This window comes from Vanacampus margaritifer, chromosome 13 (genome assembly GCF_051991255.1).
Source record: "Vanacampus margaritifer isolate UIUO_Vmar chromosome 13, RoL_Vmar_1.0, whole genome shotgun sequence".
Lineage (NCBI taxonomy): Eukaryota > Metazoa > Chordata > Actinopteri > Syngnathiformes > Syngnathidae > Vanacampus > Vanacampus margaritifer.
The window spans coordinates 13,431,496-13,456,079 of NC_135444.1; the positions used below are offsets into that span (position 1 = coordinate 13,431,496).

Here is a 24,584-nt window from a genome sequence, read left to right on the forward strand (position 1 = left end):
TCTGGAGAGCTCAGTATTGTTCATTCGGTAATTTTACCGATTTGACATGTCATCATCATTGCTGTCTTTTTTTGTTTTTGTTTTGTTTTGTATGTGGGTGAGTGCGTGCGAGTGTGTGTGTGTGTATTCATTAGTTCACCTAAAACCTATTAAAAAATCCCATACTGTTCACCTAAACCGAACACTTCCAGCCAGAGTCGTGAGGCCGTCAGGAGACCCGAGGAAGGACCAAAGAAAAGAAAGGAAAGTTTCCTCACCCACAATCCTAATGCGGACAAGTGCCATTGAAATAAATGGATGGCTTTTATCTTTGATTTTTTTGTTATTAGTTTTATGGTGATTGCCAAATGCCAAACGGGACAAGCTGAATCAAATGGAAATTAAATGGATATAAATAAAATGCCAACTCCTTATCGTTTACCTCAGGTGACTATTATTTCAATGTTAATGCCCTTTATTATCAAATCCAAATTGTTGCAAATAACAGCCACAAAAACATAACCCAGGTAAGATCAAGAGCTCAGAAACAAAATTACCTATCTTGTCGCTCTAATAAAAATAGCCATGAGGGGATGTTGCAAACTCCTCCAACTAAGTTTTAAAATGCACAACCCTCTCGTGTATACCAGGCCTCGGATAGACAAATACAATAAACAGTAAAGAGTCTTGCTATTTGTCTCATTTTCCATATAATCATCATCCCTCTAGTGAATACTTCAATACTTTCCTGTGAATACAAGTTCAAAAGAGGAAGCCTAATTTGCAATAAAGCAGCACAAATATCCTCTTGAGGTACACAACGCCGCAACGAGGAACTCACTTAGCGAGGGAGAGAGACACACTTCACTTTGTTTCATTTTGTCTACTTATCATTTCTGTGGTTGGAATTTAGACAACTGTCTGTATCCCTAACCCAAAGTCCACTCCGATGCCGCCCGCTTTGAACACAACGTGAGAATAGATTATTGTGTCCATCACGCCTTTGGGGTAATCCTTCACAGACAAAACACTGACATATTGCTTTGTTTTTGTTGTTGTGTGTAAGTGTTATGGTGTTATTAGTCTTGAGATTGTTTGTCTTTCAAAGTTTTAAGCACGATGTTATAGCTTGGCATGATATGTTTCACAGGCAAGTGTTTTTCTCTGCCTTTTGTCAGTGGGTCGAGCCCTCTGTCTTTGCCTCGGAGCTGTGAATATCTTTAATGATTACACTTTGCACAAGTGTCCACTTGCAGGCTGAGTGATGCAACCAGACAATTTACTTGTCTTTAAAATGGTGGCCATTCCTTTTCCCCCCAGACACCCAACAAGAACATTTGACCAAAGCTGACACAAAATGTCTGCCTCAGAGTTGAGGATTATGGCTTGTGTCTTGGCCCTTTGTGTGTGGCGTTTCCATGTTCTTTCTGTGCTTTTGTCTTTTTTCAACCCTCCCACATTCCAAAATCATGCTTTGTAGATTCATTCAAGACTAACTTGTGCATGGGTGGGAATGTGCATGTCATTCGCTGCCGTGGACGTTTATATTCGTCAAGTGGAATCCAACCATTTACTGCTACCAACAAATATATTTAAATGTGTTTTTCCTTTTTTATTTATTTTTTTTTTCTGGAGAGCTCAGTATTGTTCATTCGGTAATTTTTACCGATTTGACATGTCATCATCATTGCTCTTCTAGCCAGAGTCGTGAGGCTGTCAGGAGACCCGAGGAAGGACCAAAGAAAAGAAAGGAAAGTGTTTTTCAACGATATAGGCGAGAAAGGCTCCAGGTTTGTCGACCACTGTAATGACTAACTTATCGGCCTTGCGTCGTTTTTTTATTTGAGGTAAGCATGTCTTGTGAGTGGAAGAATCTTGACTTGTCACGTTGAACAGAATATGTGTCACGGTTGGTAGTAGAACGTGCTTGTCGTGATCAGGAGAAAAGATGATACAATTCTTGGAGTGAATGAGGTTAGCTAGAGTTGCGTATTGCGTGTTTCTTAGTTGTATTTCTGTGAATGGATTATTATTTTGCCGTTAAAAGCCCTTTCATGTTTGCTTCAAAGTCACTGTTCTGCTTGACATGATTTCACAAAAAGCTCATTTTCCTTGCTTTTTGGTCAGAAACCATCGTTTATAGTTATAAACGCCTTCCTTATGTTTTCCTTTTTCCCCTCTTAGAAATGCAGGGCGCTAATTAGCGAACCACCAGGCTTCCCATTCTGTCTCCCTTTGTTGTCGTTAATGTTTCTTGGATGGGTTGCGACTGTGAACACAAATTCCTTGTCTGACTTTACATAGTTGGCAAGTAAAGATTATTCTGATTTTGATGTTGTCATAGAACTTATTCTGTGGGCCTTGAAAGTCAAAATGTTCTACAACCGTTGACGATATGACCCACTTTGCTTTAAAAATGTGTGGTAGTGAATGAGTTAATGTTTGTTGCTCTGTATGTGCCTAGTGATAGACCCGGTGACTGCCTGTAGACCGAAAATCAGCTGGGATAGCCTCCAGCTCACCCATGACCCTGAACAGGATAGAGTGGAGAAAACAGATGGCCGAATGGTGATAGCAAGTACTTTGGGGAGACCTGAGGCATTTTTAGTTCCATATTTTCTCCACATTCCTAATCACCTGGAGAACACCACACAAACAAGACATGTTATGACTGTTTTAGCGAGAACAGAGGCTTTAATTGAAGTAGAGGGAATCAGATAGTAACACACCTGAAACTCTTATCCTGATGTTTTTTTTTTTTTGACAAGAACAACACGATTTAACCTTATCTCTGATGCCCACCATACTGCTGCTTCTCAGGTGTTCTATCCTGCACTGGGCTACAAGCTGACCCAGTTCTCAGCCTCTCTGATCACTGTTGGCACTGGATCATTCTCTCAGTATGTCTCACTCTTACTGCTCTTTTCTAAGAGCAAATGGTCAGAAAGTGCATTCAGAGTCCACAATCACCACCCTCTCAATCCGAAGTCTCCCTTTTGCAGTGTTTGTGCTAAGTGGGGACACGGCACCCTCCCGCCAGTCCATCCGCTTCGTTGACGTTCCCCTCAGGCTGCTTTTGAAGGTGCTTTCATTTAATCATTTCTTTAAAAAGTTTTTTTTTTCTTGTCTGCAGTGCGAGGTCACAGATCACATCACTGGTGCTTTCCGTCTCACTGACCATTTAATCAAGCCAAGGTCCATTTTCCTGCTGCTCTTTTCAGGCCACCTTTTATTTCTTTTGGACAAGGCCTCTGGCCCATTCTCGTTCCTGCACAAACCTCAGAGTTACAGTGGGTAATTTGGCGATAATTCCAAGGGTTTTTGAGCTTGACTCAATGTCATGTAAAGCCTTTCATGAAACACTTGCCTGTCTCTATCCTGGAAAATACAAATCGTTTTGCAACACATTTTGGTAAGGCAGTGGCAGAGTTGCTGTCTTTCTATTGACTATTCTTTTCAGAGCCAAATTTGGACCATCTACCTTTACACGCCTGCTTCTCTTTCCTGGTTCAACTCAGACTTCTTACCTTTTTTCATTAACAACAGTGTGTTCTGTGTGTGTCTAAATTTGAGTAGTAATCTTCTGGTATAAGGAAACAGAGACACAGAATACCAAGGTACCTTTACCACAGAAAACTGTGGTGGTCTCCCCTTCACTATCCCCTGGAGCGGACATTAGTGTGGCGCAGAACCATGGTGATCCTGAGCCACATCAATTTTCGGGGTATTGCAGAGCGAGACCCATAGCCAACTCTCCATGGCATTGAGTCAACAGCACGCAGTCCCAGCAATGCCAGAGGCCAGAACACTCTGAGCACAAACCGGTTGACTCCTTTTAATGCGTCTTGATTAGAAAAGGAAATTTGGCTGGTGTGCTCAATTATGCAAGCCCACGGTTCGATGTCACTGCTACTACTTGGACAGGAAAAAAAAAAATCTCCACTTGGAGTCAACTGTGCAAATACAGACTTCCAAGTTATAATTACTGCATTTATTAGTATGTTTTAGTTGGCAACAATTGATTTGAGTCAGTGAGTTGTATCTTGTTGACCCTTTAACAACCATGCGGGAAAACAATTATGCTTGTGAAAAAGATATCCCTCTTTTTCAAAAGGAAGAAATTAACAATAAAACCTAAACTCAATGAATTGAGATAAAAAAAAAAAGATAAAACAGTATGAAAATCTGCAAAGAAAATAACAAATGATGATCACTGAGGCTAGATTCAAATCAATACATTTTGACTCAACAAGAGCATAGCCTAAGGAAAACAAAGAGTTTATAAGTAACGCTAAAGACTGCAATGGGTTACATACAAGATTGTGAGAGTGAGGTCATGTTTGAGATTTAGTGCCGTTAGTCCATGTTCAGCAACATTACTGGCACTATTTTTGTGCCCAGTGCAAGTCTCGCACAAAAATGAAGTCTAGGAGTTTTCTTTCTTTTGCTAGACTAGCGCAGATAGGAAGAGTAGTTTGCACCAGTATGTGACGTTGTGGGAGGGAATGCAGCTGACTCCTGGCCAATTGAAGCGGTCCCCCTCATTAACCAATTTAAATTGTACATGTCGGAAGCACTCACTGGAGTTCACGCAGGAGATTGATAAGCACAAAGTGCATTTAGAGTTAAACAAACTCCAAGAAGATTTACGATTGCTGATAATGAATGTGACATGGGTCTTGCAACCTCGATTGTGCGTCCATGTGAAAATGTAAAAATGTTTTAACATGCCAATGATACTAATTCGTTCAATGAGTTGATTTCTACAATGATTCAGAGGGATTGTCTTACACTGCTCTAATATTTACGGATGGAATGTAGCACACCCATCCGCGGAGCAATCCGCCTGTGCCGCGATCAAATCCACCACAATCGTGCTATAACACCTGCGTCACCATTTAGACCGGGTTTTAGCGAGTCTAAAATCTAGTCTACTTTTTCACCCAAATGCGCAATAGAATATGCCTGTCGAGTGAGGTGTGTTAGATATTATTAACATTTAAATTCTTTATTTCATATATTAACCATTGTTATACATTATTAACATTTATATTATTTATATTAACCTTGTCAAAATGTTTTGTAGATGTGAGGTAGTGTTGAACTCAGTATAATTTGACCTTAAGCTGGAACATATTGTTTGGTCTAAAAAATTCTTTCTCAGTGTTCTGTGCGAAAACACACATTTGGTCCTTGAGAACAGAATCGGTCTCGAACACACACCCCTGACCCTGACTCTGTTTGCGCCATTGCTCACGGAAAAGTACCCAGAGAGTATGTTTTGTCTACAAATGAAAGAGAGGCGGTCTGTTTAACTATAAGAAGCCATTTTACACGCTGAAGAGACACATTCGGCACTCTGAAATTCCACCTGTTACGTGATGTTCGGAGTCTGTCACGATGTCCAGAGATCTCTGTTTTTTTTAATAAATCATCTTGCAAAGGTGTTTTTTCTTACATTAAATCTGTCTTCAAATGTTTGGAACACGCAAAGAGGACAAATAAATGTATTCCTCTTCAGGTGCATTACTCTTAATTTTCTACGCATTGATTGTTTACGACTGGGTCTACTATTGACCGATTGATTTAAATGTTTGTGGTATGCTGAAAATAAAAAATAACTTTTTGAAAGCATACCGTGGCGTTTGAGCATAATGCGTGAGGTTGTTAATTTAGCCCACATCTTCAATTTGCAAAATCAAACCTTCAGTTTAGCCCACTGGCTATGTTGATGTGCACCTACACACAGCAGATGGTGTCAATGGACAATATTGGCTGAGAACTGTGAGTCTAAGCAGGCTCAATACAATGAGCCTTATTTATGCTAATTAAATCAATAGTCACCTGCTAACTAGGTGACACAAATTTGTAGTTTTTTTGTTCTTACCAAATTTTTTGCTTTATGTAAAGATCTTTTGGTAGTCCATCTGGGATGTGTGCTGCCGGTTGTGTATTGATCTGTTATGCTGCCAATCGATGATGTGTTGAGGTGTTTTCCATGCTTATCAGACTGTAATCAGTCAACTGAGGGAAAACTATCACTTTTTGCTACGCCTGATGCTCCAACCTTAGTCCCTTTTTTAAAATGCATTATGTTTTTGTGCATATTGCCTGGACATGTTTAGCCTTGTGTTTTCTTCTATTTTCTCTTCCCCCTCCCCCCATTCATAGCAGTGAGGGTGCATTTCCTCGTAAAAACAGTTGTGTTCTTCTGAGCCATTAGAAAGCTAAAGCCATTGTTTCTCCTGTGACTCCAAGCCATTATCCCGTTGTTTCTCTTCTCCTTATCTTCTTGTGCTTGGGCTGTGGGGTGTAGTGAAGCGGTAGATGAGACTGTGTTGTCTGTGTTTTGCAAACAAAGTAAACAGAGCTGTTTGTAGCTGAGATCCAAGAAAGACTCTTGAAATAAAATTGGTATTGGAGGCTACTTTTTACAGCCATCTATTTTATGTACCACTTTTTCTGTTCAGGGTCCGTTAACTCTAGTGACAGATCACTAGTTAAATCTAAAATGTACAGTCTTAAACTAATCTATAACAGCAATCAATTACATCTTCATAAAATAAGTTAAATAACAAATGACACTAAGACAAATTGAACCACAAGAAATGCTATTGAATTCATTTTTTTTGCTTATACTTATGAAACAGCAGACCATGACAAACCGCGAGTTGCACGTCATTGTGCTTCATGTAATGAGCACTTTGAAAACTTCACTTATGTGTGGGCAGGGCAATGAAGACTTTATTGCAGTCATGTGACTGCCTGGTTTCATTGACTGATTAATGTTGATGTTTACGTTAGATTGATGAATTATTCATATGACAGAAGTATATCTGATGTACCAAAATGAACAAATACATACAATAGGGAACAATTTGTTGAGTTAGACTTTTACTCTGATTAAAACAAAAATTGACATTCTGATTCCAGAATTGCAGTCAGTTTTCTTCTAGGTTGTCAGGTTGTTTTTCCACAGATAAGCAAAATTCCACCGATTAGCTGTAGTAAGACCGTAGTAAGAAGAGCTAATTATATTCGCAATTATGACAATATTTGATTATTTTTATAGAACAAACACATATCAGTCAAGTACAATATTTTTCATATTTGTTAAGAAAAACGGGGATCTATAGTTCAAAGATTTGACGCGAGTTCAATTTTGGATACCGTCCCCGAAGATTAAAAACAGCTGTCAGACCTAACTCAGAAAAAAAATGGTTTGGATTGTGAAACAATAGTAAGTAAATAAGACAAAAGCAAAAACACAAAAAAATACCTAAGAGAAATTAAAATGTATGTCGCATTAAAACTACTGACAAGTGCTTTCGGGCTTAAATGTAGCTGGTTCCTACCAACTTTGGTTATTAGAGGCTCCGCTGTGAATTTCTCAGAACATGAGCGAAAAGGTTGCAGCATTAATTCTGGTTGCAAGCTGAATTTAAAAAAAAATGACTACTGATGCCTTTAGACTTGTAAACACTATCAGCTAATTGGGATCTTGAAAATAATATGAAATTTGAGAAAGCTGCGAAGTTATGGAGGCTGTGGGGAAAAAAATGTTTTGCTCTTTTTCAGGGCTATTTGCCATTCACAACATTCACACTACATGTACTTCCACAGCACCCTTTGCTTATACAGCAAGGCTCTGAGGTCAGGACTCCCATAGACCGGCCTTTATATTCTCAACATTGACCCATGACAATACTTTCTGCTGATTCAGCACATCTGTCATGCGTGTCCTTCAACCTTTCATCCTTTCTTAGTCCTAAACTCGGTATAACAGAAGAACACACATGCACTGTTTATCCTCTTTCGACCTTGGTTTTATTCTCTCTTTTCAAAATTATTCCAAGTGTGCCATATCAGTGTGCGCCATTGTGATGGCTTGTGACAAGCGTGCAGAAAAGAGGTGGGGGGGGGGGGTGATCTCGACCGCCCGTGATATTGGCCTCTCACTAACCACCCAAGTCTCCTTCATCAGCTCATCTAGGCCCGAAGTGACACGCGGGCCTCCAGAGTGTCCGTAACGATAAAGATGCCGCCACTTCAGCGCTTTAATTGGAGCTTCTGCTGTTGATGTGTGAACAGCTGTAAGATGGAGAAGGGCAGATCTATCATCCATGCCCTCAGCACAGCGCCCGAGGTCAAATGGCAGCAGTTACGGTGGCGGGAAACCCCCCAAAGCTCCTGTTTATTTATGATTTTATTGCTCTCCTCTCCCCCGGCACTGTCCTGCTCTCGCATCTGCATATTCACAGCTGCCCGCAAAATGACTGACGACGAGAGACGGGTCTCATTTGAAGGTGTGCTCTTGACTGGGTGAGAGGAATGACCAGCGAGGGGCTATTTGTCTGCGTGCCCTTTATTTGGCACAGACATACACTTGCATACACTTAGATCCTCGACTCTCCCCGCAGACACAAATCCATTATACATTTCAAAATGACTCATTCTTCTCCTTGTGGCTCCCAGCAGTGCTATGACACCCAACCGAGTTTTTTTTTTTTTTTTTATAATTAATGCAAATTGTTCAAGAAAATAACAAACAAAACAAAAAAACACTGTGAGACAAGTTTGGTGCTCTTTTCTAAAATATCACACAGATAGTATCCAACTTTCATATTAAGATACACAAACACAGTAGATCTTTTAACTCTTTGACTGCCAGACGTTTTCAGAAAAGGGATGCCATGGGTGCCAGCCGATTTAAGCATTTTTGACTGATCTTTCAAGGTCCACAGAAAATTATGTGTTTGGACTATAGAAACACACATACTACCAAATGAAAGATTGGACTGTCATCTTTCATCAGAAAAAAAAGTTTGTTTCTACCTTATTCCGTTTTTCAGTAATCAACAATAAAAAATGGTTAATTTCACCTGTGTTTTGAAAAAAAAAACGTATTTTAACGTCTTTGGCAGTCCTCCATAGGATTTTACTAAACGTTGTTTAACGTTTTTGGCAGTCAAAGAGTTAATAGAGCCCATAGACCGTGTGGGAGGTCTTTCCTTCTCATTTTGTCTCAATTCAAGTATTTGATAAGATGAGACACTTTGCAAGATATTATATAGCAATCTAAATAACATTTACATGTCATTTACGTCTAACTTTTTTTTAGTCGTGATGTACTGTCAGGCCTATTAAAGTTGATATTTATTTCACCAGTCAGCATGGTTCCTTCACTGGGTTTGCAAATGAATGCAAATACAGGCTTCCTCACAAGACAGCTGTTGAAAGGTTGCAATTATAGGCAATGGTTATGAATTTTGGAGACTTGATGTTCCGTAATGACTTGCTGTAATGACTTAGTCTGTCTGAGTCTTTCTTCAAAGGTAAAAGAAAAAAAAAAAGGTTTAGTTGAACAATCTTGGTCTGGTCTCATGTGCAAATATACCTGAATATTTATTTCAAGAGTCTTTCTCTCTCTATATATATATAGAGAGAGAGAGAGTGAGAGTGAGAGAGATAACTGTGACTAGCCACATTCTCCTTATTTTGCCATAATAAAAGAATGTTAGTGCTAAACCTGCCTGCCAGCAGTCCAGACCTGTCTCCCATTAAAGATAACATATTATGAAGTGCAAAATAGGACAAGGAGACTCTGGACTGTTAAACTATTAAAGATATGTGCATATGTCCAATTATTTTTCATGTCTCACTTTTCCAACTGAATATTTCCAATTCCTCCCATGTGTGAAGTTTCTAAATAAAGGCAACAAGCATCGGCAGATGTCTTAATGGAACATTCAAACAACATTCAGAGTATTTCTTAAAATGACTAGGAGTACAAAAACAAATGTTTGGACTTTTCACGGCATATTTCCTGAATGTTGAAATTACCATCTGGGTATATACTCGGATGCTCATGTGTTGCAGCCTGAATGGCGCATCTGAAAATGAAGATACGTACGCGCTAGATAGGCTGTCAAAGATGGCGCCCATCACTCTGACAACGCCGTTTCCCTCGAACACAACCACAATAACCTTTAAGAGGAGCAATCTTCCCCCTCTGTCCACAAACAAATATCACTTTTGTTTTGCACACATCATTCCATTACGGAAGCATTATTTGAGATGTTGAAATTGGAAACAGGAAGGAGCGAAGCGTAGACGGGAAAAGAGAGGGAGAATGAGAGAAGAGAGATTGGTTTTCATGCCCGGTAGTCCGCGAGCCTGTAAATCTCCCAGGAGCATAGTAGAAGACAGCAGAAGGTTGATAGTCATCCATCACTCCTGACAACCCCTGTGCTGTAGAAGGGCCTGACAGCACAGAGCAGCACACGCCTAGCTCGATCCATGAAGGCGCGGCGATGGCCCGAAAACAGAAAGAGGCAAGAAATAGATACCTAGAAAGAGATGTTCCTCTAAGAACGAGCATGTTAACTGTTGCACGTTTAAAACAGAGGAGGACATGTGAAGGGTTGAATAGTTCCTCCCTTACTGACTGAATGCCTTTCGCTGGAGCAGAAGCATAACATACTCTGCTTTTCTTAGGCAGCACAAACACAATTCATTCCAAGATCGAGATTGATGTTTCTATACGACCAGTATGAGGCCGCCGGACTCAGAGATGTTGATGTTTGGGACACTGAAATTGTAATCTTGCGATCACAGTGTGCGTGACATTACAGACGCTCCCCACCTTACGAACGAGTTACGTTCCGGACGATCGTTCGTAAGGTGAATTTGTTCGTAAGTTGCTTCAGTGCTATATTTTGTATTATAATTTATGTTTAATGCCTATAGAAGTATATTGAAGGTTTATATAAGTATGTTTAAGGCTTGTACAAGTAAGCTGCATTGGTTTGTACTGAAAAAAACTTTTAATAAAATGGAGAGAATACATACAGTACTGTACTGTACTACGTATGTTAGAGGGAGAGAGAGAGAGACATACACAGTATGTACATGTACATAATAAGATAAATAAAATGAAGTTTAACTTACTTTTGGAAGATGTACTCGATGCTTAAGGAGATGATGGAGGAGGAGGAAGAGGAGGATTTTATATCATGAGAGATTCTTCGTCGTCGCTGGAATCGGCTTCAAAAGTTATTTCCTCCTTTATGGGGACCGGCGTTTCTTCCTCCTCCTCCTCGACGCGTTGCTGAGCCTCCAATGAGCTCTCACAGCGCCAAGCGTCGGTATTAGCGGCGGAAAGAAGCACTACGCGCAATACAAAATCGAACTTACAGCATCTCTTTCCGCATATTTTTCGACATACTGTACGCGCAGAAATGTTCGTATGTACCGTTGTTTGTAACTCGAATGTTCGTAAGTAGGGGAGCGTCTGTACTCATGTTTGCTACAAGCTACATTTGAAAGCGTGGGACCAAATAGAGTTTTAGAGCAATCATTTACATTTAGAAGACAGTAAAATAAAGATTTGAATAGATAAATAACTCGCTCAAAGGTTGAGGAATGAACTCCCGACCTTCAGCTTGGGAGACAGCCGAACTACTCGCTGAGCCACGCAGCTCCTGCTGTGTGTTTGTATATAACTCGGGTCAGCTAGAATCTACTTAACTCCAAGAGAAAAAAATATATTTTTGGTGTCCTTTAGGAGCTAAGCAGCATAGCTCAGATGGTAGTGTGACAGTCTCCCAAGCTGAAGGTCGTGACTTTGTTCCCAACCCTTGAGTGACTTTTATTTTATTTTTATTTTTTTTCAGTTCTTTATTTTACTCTCTTCCAAGTGTAAATATTAGCCTACTCTAAAATTGAGTCTATTTTGTCCCACTCCAAATAGAGTCAAATTTACTGTGTACCAATTAGAGCAGGGGTGGGCACACTCGAGGGCCGGAGTCCTGCAGGTTTTGGATGTTTCCCTTCTCCAATACAGCTGATATAGCCTGATAACGATCCTGTTGATTGGAATCAGCTGAATTAGAGTATAAAATATAAATTAAAAAAAAAAATGGGCCAAACAATTACCTTCATCCAGAATGTATTCTTGCTCAGGAGTTTCCGTGGCCAATCAAGCCATACACATGTTGGCACACCCTCAACTAGAAAGGGGCGGGGTGAGTGTGGGTTCATTTGCATGAGACGAGAATTCCAAAACTAGCTGCTCAGTGCGGTAATTCTTGATCCTTGTGGTATTTGGACTCAAGCATGTCTCTGACATTTTACTAAGCTACATGAGAACCATTGAAATATGACGAAATGGCATCTTATGTCTCCCTTAAAATGCAACTCAGCTCATTGGTGGGCACATTTTTTTTTTTTACATGCTTTAAATTTACTGCTTGAAAATAATTCTATCAGACAATGTGATTGTACAGTATCATGTTTATTACCAATACATATAGTATTGATAATGTTGTTTCACAGAGGCTCTAAAAATACATCCAGGCCACAAAAAATCCAATCACGTTTTATTTGATGTGCTCCGCAAAAAGCATGTAGGCGCTCGTTTGGTTCTATGCAATATGCACATAAATCGCATTAACACTGCACTGCGGCGGCCACAGTGTGTTTTGTTAAGGAAATCTCTCGGAATGTTACAAAACTTGGACCTGAATGGTCTTTTTGTCTGCGGTTTCTTCTTGCACTTGTCATTTTTTTTATGTTTTACCACACTGTGCAATTACATGCTAATATGTATTGTTAGTGGCTCTGAATGTTGGCGGCAGCGCGCAAATAAAAGCCACTGTTTTGGACCAGCAAGACTTCTTATTGCCTGGGAACTGTCCAAGCACATGTTGTGTAAAAGAGACGAGTCTCCAAATATCTGTCAATACGTAGCCTGCTGACCACAATGTTCTGTGCACGCACACTCATTATGAAATCACAGCATTAATCTGTGATCTTGTTATAGCGCTACCATGTTTCTGTTGGCTGTGCAGTATTTGGCTTTGTGATTAAATGAAGGCGATAAAAAAATAAATAAAAAAAAACACTTTTGTCGAGGTGAGCTAATGTTTATCACTCGGCTTTCACAGCTTGCTGATTGTGTGAGTTGAGAAATATGCGTCCATAAACAAAAGTTTGCAGGGGCAGTGTTTGTGTACCTCTCGTTATTTTGTGTGCATTCATCAACATGTCATGCCGTGTGTGTGCGCGCGTGTGCGTGTGAGACCTCCATCCATGTCTTGAAGATATCGACAATTGCTGTCGCTCAGTGTAAGAGACGCCCTAATTAAGGAAGTTGCCGTTGTACATTGCCTCACTGTGGAGGCTGGCGATTGCCGTTCAACTGTGGTGTCCACCTTATTTTCTCGGCCTCATAAGCCTTTGTATGAATTATGAGTATGACTTCCAGTGTGAACTGGAACCGTCTTTTTTTTTTTTAGCGAGTCCACGTTATATGACAGCTACAGACATAAAAAATGTGGGTAGTAGGTAATGTCTGGTCGGTGCTGGATTTCACGTTCCTTTCTTTTCTTTGATCCTTCCTCGGGTCTCTTGACAACCTCACGACTCTAGTTGGATTCTGAAGTATTCGGTTTAGGTGAACGGTGTGGGATTTTTAACAGGTTTTAGGTGAACTAATGAGTACACACTCACACGCACGCACACATACACTCGCACATACAAAATAAAATAAAAAATAAAAAAAGAGAGACCAATGATGATGACATGTCGAATCGGTAAAATTACTGAATGAACAATACTGAGCTCTATCAAAAGAAAGAAGAAAAAGAAGAAGAAAAAAAAATTATAAAAAAAAAACTAATAAGATAAAATAAAATAAAAAATGTGGGAACGCTTGTTGTTGCAGCAATCAATCTTGCTTCCTACTATGGATGTAACAATATTCAAACCACACAACAGGGCAATTATCATAATATCATGGTGAGGTTGGCATTATATATATATATATATAAAAGCTCACAATACTGTATAAACACTCAAGATATTGTATAAAAAAATAAGAAGCTCATTTTGGAAAAACAAAACAAAACACAGTATTGTGTTTTACATTTCCTATGTAGGTGGCCAAAACACACATAATCAAAATTAAACTGCACTAATAAACCAACCACCAGAAGGTGCTGGAACTGCACAAATGGAAACTGGCCTTTTTTGACAGAAATGCAGATTCAATCTCCTAACATGATGACGACGATATCGAGGATGACATACAGCTGCTTGTTTAGCTACAGTACTTTTTTTTTTTTTTATCATTTCAGACAGTGAGGCAAAGAGCAATCTCAAAAGCTCTGCAACACATGTTTAAATGCAAGCGGGGACTTATGATCATTTAGAACAGGAAACAAAACAAAAAAAGTCAAATAAACCACTCCAGCAAACGAAATGTGTTGTAACAAATGGCTTTCTGCTACTTCTAGTGTCTTCTAGGAAGTTGTGGCCAAAATTGTTTCTCCATCAGAGCCCTCAGGAATAAGGTGGATACCCAATGCACAAACGTTCCCTCCTCTTCTTGAGCACACGCACGCACACAAAGCCATGAATGCCTAAACCACACAAAAGCTTTTCAAAAGATTGTCTGATATCGTCTGCAACAGCTCTGCTTTGAATAAATCTTTATTTCATTGGGGGAGGCCAAAGAAAATTAAAAGCTGACATTTAAAAGGCTGCTTGCCTCCATGATCGATAACTACGAATCTCACTCTTTTTGGCCACAGGGCATCACACACCAATACTAATTTAGAATTTATTGTATTTTTGTTGTCTCTTTATTTACACTTTATACTGTGTGTCCCTTTGTTTTTTTTATTTTTTATTTTTTTTATTTAGGAGAGTTTTCCAAATCAACGTCTCGTCGTCATCGCTCTCCTCAACGTGTGTCTGAAAAGTTCCAGGACTAGTTACAGTTTCAAATTTCAAACCCAAACTTATTTTTGTAGTTTTTTTTTTTTTTGCTACAAAAAAGATCCTTCAGTGTTTGAGGCAAAATCACCACGACAACATGCCTGTTCATAATGCCTTGAGTATCTGATAGTCGAGTCAACTTTATTTTTATAGCACTTTATCATGTAAAGTAACAACTCAAAGTGCTTTACACACATAAAAAAAAGTTCCTGACCAAGAAAAGTATAGTAAAATTAATTACAGAAAATGATGTGATTACTGTAACCGCTTGACAGCACTAGACATTGCGCATATAATTGACGGCTATTGGAATGCATTATTTTTTTACCCCTAAAAATTATTAGCAAAACGCTGATCATCCTTCCTATGCATTTACAAAAAAAATAAAATGGGGCATATATCTTTTGTTTATATTTCCACAAAGTTAAGTGTTGTGTTGTTAAGTAAATGTTCCTCGCCCCTCATTTACTGAAAAGGAATAGCGGCTCCAACTATCGGTTATCGGCCTCCTTGTTCACAAATAATCGGTATCGGTATTGGCACTGAGCAAAAAACTAAACATTTGGTCTATCTCTAATGATTTCACAGTCATAACGCCTTACAAGGTCAAACACAATTAGAATGTAGCCCGCGACAAAGACAAATTTGATACCCCTGTTTGAGATAATAAGTAGTTTTATTGTTACTACTTGCATGGCAGTCAGTAATTTGTAAACATTCCTTGAAATCATCGTTTTGGGTTGAAATTTCAACTGTAACATCAGTTCTGTTTAATCAGTGTGAAAAGAGCCATCTGCCGGACACTCAGTCATTTTTCACTTGTATGGATGGCAGTGGAGAATTCCACAATGCAGGATTCTGTTCGACTATCTCAGAGGCTGCACTGCTTACAGGCCAATGCGAGCGAATGACTTTTACTTTGTGACATCGTCAGCACGGAACTCAGTGAACTGTCTGTCAGGTTATGTAGAGCAAGTTCCATTCAAGGTCATCCGTGAGCTCCCAGTGGGTTTGTGCCTGTCCACCTTGCTACCTGACATGCACCTTACACCCCCCCCCCCACACACACACACATACACACACATGCAAGACGATGACCTCTTCCCTCTCCTTCAGGGCTTTGGGTCGTCCCTCAGTGTTGTCCCTGTCATGCTGTTATCACCACCTTGTGACCTTGCCCACTGCCACCAGACGCTACAGAAGCTTAGCCACAGCTGAGCTGCCTCGCTTGAATGGATGAAAATGCCACTCTGGGGAACCACCTTAGCAAAAATACTGCTTTTTTGTGTGTGTTTTGTTTTCTCAAACAATCAATCAGTTTCGCCGAAATATTTTTCCAGACAGCTGAGAATTGGGCAAAGTGACTACCGGTAAGCCCATTATCACCACTTTTACCTTAGCGTGGATTGAATTCCTTTGTGAAAGTTATTTTTTGTGAAAATGATGACTAAAAGTTGAAATTCTGAAATTGAAATTGTGAAAGAGGAAACAAGAACAATTTTACATTTATGAAAGGTGGACAACAAAAAACATGAGAAAGTAAATAAATCAAAGTGTGGGTTTATTGCTTCAAATTGGGCCAACTTTTATCTTTCATTGTACCATGAGATCATGTGCAGAATTTCTTTGTGCTGCTTTTCTCTCAGCCGGCTGCCTATGTAATGTGATGCGAGTAATAGAGATCAAATCTGTGAACTCATTTTGGCCTGAAACATTAACCCTCTCCCTCATCCTCTCCCTCGATATTTTAGCATGTGCTTGTAGTGCCGATCAATGCCTATCAAAAGGTCATTGCATCCAAATGCAATTCTATCCTGAAATAGAGCGCTGTGCTCATAAAACCTCTATTATCCGTGCAGGCAAAAATCATATTTTAACATGCTTAATGTAAAAAGAAATGGAACAAACAAAACAAATAATAAGGCAGTTGATAATAAGTGACAATATGTTCCTGCCTCAGAACAAAGTGTTTACCTTGTTAAAAAGAAATGTAGAACTAAATGTGAAATTGTTAGACAGTTATGATATGACGTTTAGAACTGAACTTGGGGGGGGGATTTAAGTTTGCTTCTCCCTTTTCCTGGAATGATTTGTAAAAAGGCTTGAATTCTCCTTGGGAGCTTTTAAGACTTTGCTGTCATATAATTAGGGTTGAATTCTGACAGAAAAGTGCAAAACTGAAATTCTTTGATTCATGTTTAACTGTGTAACTGCCATATGTCGGCCAGCACTCTTAAAAAAGAGATTCGTAATCTTAATCAGTTTTTCCCTGATTAATTATGTAAGTATTATTTCTTGATGGATCATGCATTTGTTATCAGCCACGTCAGGTGGTACTCCACCTCGTAATACCACCGCTATCGCGTTGCATTTATTGACATGATACCTCGTAGTGTCTGTCTTTCGTGGAATAATCCATCGTGAAAATGTTTTTTTAAAACCAAGTCCATTTCTTGTCATCCTCCATTAGCTATCGTGGGTATAAAAATTAAACAAATAGAAATGTAAATGTAGATCACTAAAGATGAGTTTTTCTTATTAAACTTGGCTGTAAAAAATTTGGTCTGGCCAACCAATGAGAGGACGAACAAAGGCTGATACTCTTGCGGGGCAAATTTGAGATCTCATTGGTAAAAAATAAAAAAAAAAATAATCATAAATATTAGAATTTAAGCAGTAAATGTACATTACTGCTTCTGATAGTGTAGACTAGGGATGGGCAAGTGGAGGTCCATTATGTGCATGTGGGCTGTGCCAACACTCAGTGGTCTCCAATTAATTTGTAGGGGGGGGAATGCAGAAAAATGCATATTTTTTTTATTATTTATTTTTTTATTTTTCATTGAAATCACTTTTTTTTTTCTTTTTTTAAAGTTTAATCACAGTTTTTTTTTTTTATAATTGTTTTTTTTCCATAAATAATTTACACAAAAAGTATACAGTATATATTTATGTATATTTTTGCATTTCCTAGGCCGTCAATTATACATGGATTTTCGTTTTCCTTGGCCCGGCACATATTTTTCCAAATTTAAAATGGCTTATTTGAATGCAGAAAAAATGCATTTTTTTTTTTTTATTATTTATTTATTTATTTTTCATTTAAATCACTTTTTTTAATTTATTATTTTTTATCACAGTTTTTTTTTTATAATTGTTTTTTTTCCATAAATAATTTACACAAAAAGTATACAGTATATATTTATGTATATTTTTGCCCAGTTTTGCCATTGCATTTCCTAGGCCATTAATTATACATGGATTTTCGTTTTCCTTGGCCCGGCACATATTTTTCCAAATTTAAAATGGCTTATTTGAATGCAGAAAAAATGCATATTTTTTTATTATTTATTTATTTATTTTTCATTTAAATCACTTTTTTTAATAATTTTTTTTTATCACGGTTTTTTTTTTATAATTGTTTTTTTTTCCATAAATAATTTACACAAAAAGTATACAGTATATATTTATGTATATTTTTGCCCAGTTTTGCCATTGCATTTCCTAGGCCGTCAATTATACATGGATTTTTGTTTTCCTTGGCCCGGCACATATTTTTCCAAATTTAAAATGGCTTTTTTTTTTCTGGTCGAAAAGTGCGTGGCCCCTTCCATCATTTAAGTTGTCTATCCCTGGTCATCAAACCCTACGTTCAGTGCTACGTGTGTGTACGTGCGAGTGGAGTCACCACAAAAACACCTGTTCCAATCGGCCATCGATGCAGCGATGGGGTCAGCGGAAGGCTTTGACACGCCACGGCGACATGACAGCTCAGACAGCATGGATGTTAATCTCTTCTAACTGCTCCCAGCCTAATTAAATCTTCAGGGTTGCACATGTGCGCACGTATATAGACCCCACACACATCCACGCACCGACGTCTAAATTGGTTGTAGATGCGCGTACGTTTTTAATGATCTGGAGAATCGGCCCCACAGCGGTGTGTGTTTGTGTGTGCGCGTCGCCGTGTTGTCATGTGAAAAGGGGTTGGTGGAGCGAATGGAGAGAGTTTTACTACTTTTAGGCTTTGGGCACACAGAGACGGAGTCGTGTCTATATATACAGTAAACATAAGTTGTCAGCCATTTGCACATTTACTAGCAAGCAGATGCAAAGCACTGAATTTGCTTAACACTCTGTGACATTTACGTATGTGTGATAATGCAAAAACTGCAAACAGTACAGTACACGGAGCTCCTCGCTCACTCAACGAGCATTTGTGGAATTCATTGAAGGATAATGACGTTATGCCTTTTCCAAAAAGGGCAGTTTTGATAAGGATGCATTTAAATATATTAGCCCCCGAGAAAGCATTTTCATCCAGAAAGCCAATGTTTAGTGGATGTTGTCGCTTTTTTTCCCGTATCATTCTCTATAAACTTGGGAGATGGTTTTACATCAAATTAGCAATAGATTCCCGCAACTCTTGTGAGGAATACGCGGCTAAGAAAATGGATGGGTGGATAGCCGTAGATTCAAACATATTCTGACAATTGCCTTTTGAAATCACGTAAAGGGAAAGTCAAGTGCATTTTTTTTTTCTTGACAATAATTAATATATTCTATGCAACCCCACTATTCTGGTTAATATTGTGTGAGTGGAATATGAGTTAAGCATCAAAATTCAGCAGTTTTTATCAATATCACAAGGCAGCCATTTTCCCACTTGCTGTCAACTGATGATGACATCACAGTTGCTCAGGTCTTAGGTAGCAACCAATCACAGCTCAGCTTCAGAAAACAGGTGAGTTATGATTGGGTGAGCTATGATTGGTCGTCGCCTGAGACTTGAACAACTATGATGTCATCGTCATTCGACAGCAACTGGCAAAATGGCCGCCCCCTGAGATGGATAAAAACGGCTGCATAATTAAAATTTCTACAAATATGATATTCATCAGAATGTCATGTTTAGACTAGTGAGGTCACATATAACGAATGAATGTCAAGAAATGTTTAAGGTTGCCCCCCCCCCCTTTAAAGGGGGGAGTTTGAAGAGTTAAGTATAAGATGTTGACTGTGTGTAACAACTGTAACGTGCACTGTAAACAAGCTGATGTTAGCCATAACGGCTATGTTGATAGCATGAATTTCTCATAATGAAGTGTTACTATAACACATCATCCAACTTAATTGTTGGGGGATTTTACAATCAATTAAAAATGTAAAAAAAAAAACAGTGATAGATTGATTTGTCGAGCAGAATTGTTGCTGATAATGTGTCACTTCTGAATCATTTGATCGGGTTCGACACTCTGCTTCTCTTTGCTTATCTTGTACCCAATTTGGGGATTTTTTTAAATTGCAACATATGTCTAAATTTCCTTTCTTCCCCCGAGACAATTTTCACTTCAATTCAGTGCGCTGTATTTTTCAGGTGCTTGCTTTGTGTAAACTGCTCATTTAGTGCACAAGTCATACAAGGTTATGACCCTTTGTTAAATGTTGCTGTTTAATTCTAAGCTTGAACGTACTCACAGACCAGAGAGAGGAAAAACGCGGCCCTCCACATGTCATGCGTCTCCCATCAAACTCACTTGTCTTTGTCTTCCACATCCGCCCACCCAGTTCATTTTCTTTTTCCATTAAAAGTGCTTTTTCACTCTTCCAGCCCTCATGCATCTCTTCAGAGCCATTATCTCGCTGTCTCTTTGTCTCCCGCCATTTCTTTCTATATTACTCTGGCTGCGTTTCAGCCTTCGCCGCCATCGTCGGAAGGCCCCGCGATTCTGTCACGCGCCCAGCAGCCCTGGCTTCCTCCCAGTTAAACAGGCCGAATAAATAGATTACAAGCGCTAGGTAAGAGTGAAGCAAAGGAAGAAGACAATCTGAATTTGTTGCGGATAAAGAATGGCAAAGAAAGAAAGCCGGCGGGTGTCAAAGTAATGCTGCATTTGCCTGAGGGGGAAAAGGCTGAAAAGTAGCTCTCGCAACAGATGTGCGGGGCAGTAAAGTGTAATTGAAATGCCAGCAGCAATGGTCTTATCTCCCTGCAACAGGAGCCTGCTGCCAGTCTCAACATCAGTTAGATGTCATTTTAGCGAGGTCTGAATCAGCCTGCCACAATCCGCAATCCCCGTTCCTCTGATGCTAGGCGGGGAGGAAAAGGGGAGGGATGGCGGGGAGGAACGGCAGGGAGGGCGAGGAGGGTGGCGAGCCTGTAATAGGATTTCAGTAGCACCCAGTTAACTTTCACCACCTAGACTTGCTTGGTAATTTGATATGCCCCATCAATAACATTCATTTACCTCCGCGCGGTATTACCGTCGTCATTCATTTGACTTTCATAAAAACAGATTTGCATATTCCTCTCTCCGCATTCCCACCGTTGTGAGGCGGGAAATGTTGGTCCACCAGAGATGAGCTAAAAGATTCAGTCAACAGAGCCACAGTGGAAAACCATGTTGTTCTTCCAGATTAGCTACTGCCTTGTTTGGATTTTTTTATTTTTTTTTACGCAACATGGGATCAGCTGCAGGACGTTAAAGCAGTCTTATATCATCGCGGTGATGCGGATTGCTTGTGAGGCGTATTTGCGCCTGTTGAAGATTTAGTAGGATTCTGTAAAAAAAAAAAAAAAATATATATATATATATATATATATATATATATATTTTTTTTTTAAACAGAATCAATTGCATGATAGTGGTTCTAATTTTCAAAATTAGAACATAATAATTTAATAATAATAATTTATTATTTAATTATAATGTTTTTGTTTTATATGATTTTTAATATCTTTGAGTAGATTTTTTTCTCTTGTTTTCTTTATATATATATATATATATATATATATATATATATATATATATACATATATATATATATACATATATTTGTGTGTGTGTTTGAAAAATCAAATTATTTCATTCATTCATAATGCCTTGAGTAACTGAACATGCAGTATTTTAAATGACATTATTACAATTCTGTCATTAAATAAATAAGATTACTGGCATTGTTATGCAATGAACGTTTGAAAGTTTGCTTACTTCCATAATTACTGTTTTTCATTTAAAGCTGCATTATGGAACTTTTTTCTCCCAAAATATCTTTACAGTCGGCATTTTATTTGACCATTTATGACTGAAATGTCTTCTATTTAGTAGATTAACACCTTAGCTGTTCACAATGGTTACTCCTGGAAGACTCTGGCCAATAGTTTTCGGACTGGACTCGGGTTTGAATTTTCCGCGCTCTGTCTGCGGATGTGACGTCGTTGTGTGCGCGTTGTGTATGTGAAAAAGGTCATTTGCAGGTCGCAGTAGGGATTTGAAATGGAATATTCTACGTTCAGTAGCTTTAATTATTTCATAAATTAGTTTTCATACAAATATTTACTGCAATTGTGACTTCTGCGTTAGCATTGTTAGCGATTGCCTGCTGTGCATGTTAACTTATTAAAAAAGAAACTTAACTCTCTTACAAATGGAGGACGCCAGTATAATTAAACTTAAATAAAATAAAATGACTCACCTTGTGAAGGCGCCTGAGAGATAAATTCTAAATAGTGGGCAGGCACCAATTTGTGTGTTTACTCATTCTAAGAAATTGGCAACAGGTGAAGACTGCCATAGTACAAAGAAGGTTTTGCACTTTAGGAGTTGTAGATTTCATGAAAATTTGGGAGAGGACATCAAGCAACAAATGAAATTTAAATGATAGAATTGGAAGTATTAGTGGAAGACACACAAACATATTACAGAGTTACAGAATAAAAAAAAAAATACTGTAAATCTCGCTGACAATTTTGAGGAAGCGAGTAACTAAATGAAAGTTATATCCACCTTGATAATTGTATATACATACAAACGAACCCGAGGTCCTGACTATTCTTGATGTGATCGATGCTCCTTCTAGCCACAAACAAGACCGAGTTGTCTTCCTTGTTTGTCTTGCAGAGAGTCATTTTCAACGTGGTCAACTTCTCCAAGACCAAGAGCCTCTACAGAGATGGCATGTCTCCCGTTGTCAAGTCAACCAGCAGGCCAAGATGGTAAGTAACAAATGACTTGACCACATTGACACCAGCCGCCTTATAAGAACCCAACACGACAAAATACACATTCCTTAACACGCGGTTAGCGCCCGTACATCCTAACCGATAACTTCCATTTCAAGCGTTCACACACATTAGCATGTGATCCATCGGTTGCCAGTATGATGCCTGTCTGATGTAATATGGATGACTGATGGAAGCAGAAAAGCGTGTGTGGGGGTGCGCAGTGGATGCGACGTCTGCCAAGCAGGCTGGCGTATTCAGCGGGGCGAGGAGGGAGAACACAGTAGCGTGATGAAGTGTTGCCGTCCAAGAGGAGCCCTGACATCTGTCACCGCTTGATGGAGGGCATCCGCAGAAACACCAGGCATCTGCCACCCTGAGCCGTACGCGTCCGCCTAGAACCCCGAGCCGGCCGTCCCGCGGCACGCCGCTTGCAGGCTAATGGACGGAAACGACGGGTTCGATAGCATAGACAGGACAGATGAACTGCTGTCTGTGATACAGCGCAAGCGACGTGATGCACCTCAGCCCTCCTCGCTCGCTCTTTTCTGCTGTGAAACGAAAGATGTGCTGACGATACTATAATATGTCATTTTAGAGGTTAATAATGTCCACAAGTTAATCCAAAAGCAGTATATTTACGTGTGTAACTTACTTTTCCCAATCTGATGCCATCGTCGATAGCACTGGTCAACAGCAAATTGTATTCAGAGATGTTTCTACCACCCTACAAGGCCCTCAAAGCGCGCTCTAGGATACTTTGACATAGTTACAGTGGCCTGGGATCGAACCCACAACCTCAGGGTTGCGAGACGACCACGATGATTTCCAAATTTTCCTTTACTTTTTTTCTAGCACTGGTTTTTGAGATTTTTGTTTTTTCATTCAGAAATATTACAAAATATTTTGCTACGTTACATATAAAATTTTTGTTAGTATTATTATTAGGGATGTTCAATACCACTTTTTTCAGACCAATAAAAGTAAAAATAGTCAAATTTTGAATAGTCAGCCATACCGATACCAAGTACTGATACCAGTAGTACTTTTCATACAAAAAAATTTGAATAAAAAAAAAAGACAGATAATTTTAAAGAATACTTATATATATTCTAATAAAGCAAATATTTTCCTAACTCTTCTGATGAAACATCGACTTAAAACTAGTTGAATGGTACCTGAGGGGGTCGGTATCATTTTGAGCAACTTTGAGGAGGATGGTAGGAACACTGCCACACAAAAAACTACAAATGTCAGATGTCACTCGCCTTTTGACCCATTCGTTACAAAAATGGAAGTCAATTTGAATGTCGATGCACAATTACTGCTTTCCTGACAGAAGCTGCAAAACAACTGAAAAGTTTTGTCTGAGGTGACCAAAAAAAGGCACTACCCGGATAAAAGGACAGTCAATGATCAACACTGGCCCGGATTTCACTCGCTGGCGTGAGCTAAAAAACGAGGCAATGCACTTGTCTTCATAGGAAATGTGGTCTTCCTTCAGACATAGCAATACCGCTTTTGTCCATATGGCACCGACATAATGAACGTAAACTGAAAGTTCCTTAGTGTTGATTTAATGACAATTCTCTATTCTTCTAATTTGTAGTTCCTGATCGTAAAACGGCTACGTTGCCAGTATCGACAACCGTACCTTGAAATAAAGCCGGGTATTGGCCCGATACCCATTTCATTACCTGTATATGTACTCTACCAGCCGTAATTATTATTGTTATTATTATTATTATATATATATTTTATTTTTATTTTATTATTATTATTATTATTTTTTTTTTATATATATATATAATTATCTGATATG

At 39.0% G+C, this 24,584-nt stretch overlaps 1 protein-coding gene across 2 annotated transcripts in view; it reads left to right on the forward strand.

The window, feature by feature from the left end:
• Window positions 1-24,584, forward strand: part of agbl4 (AGBL carboxypeptidase 4) — a 336,250-nt gene that overhangs the window by 106,635 nt on the left and 205,031 nt on the right. For both annotated transcript variants that reach the window (XM_077584564.1, XM_077584565.1), the window contains exon 4: window positions 22,662-22,756. In XM_077584564.1, the coding sequence (XP_077440690.1) occupies window positions 22,662-22,756 (95 nt within the window). The remainder of the gene's footprint in view (window positions 1-22,661; window positions 22,757-24,584) is intronic.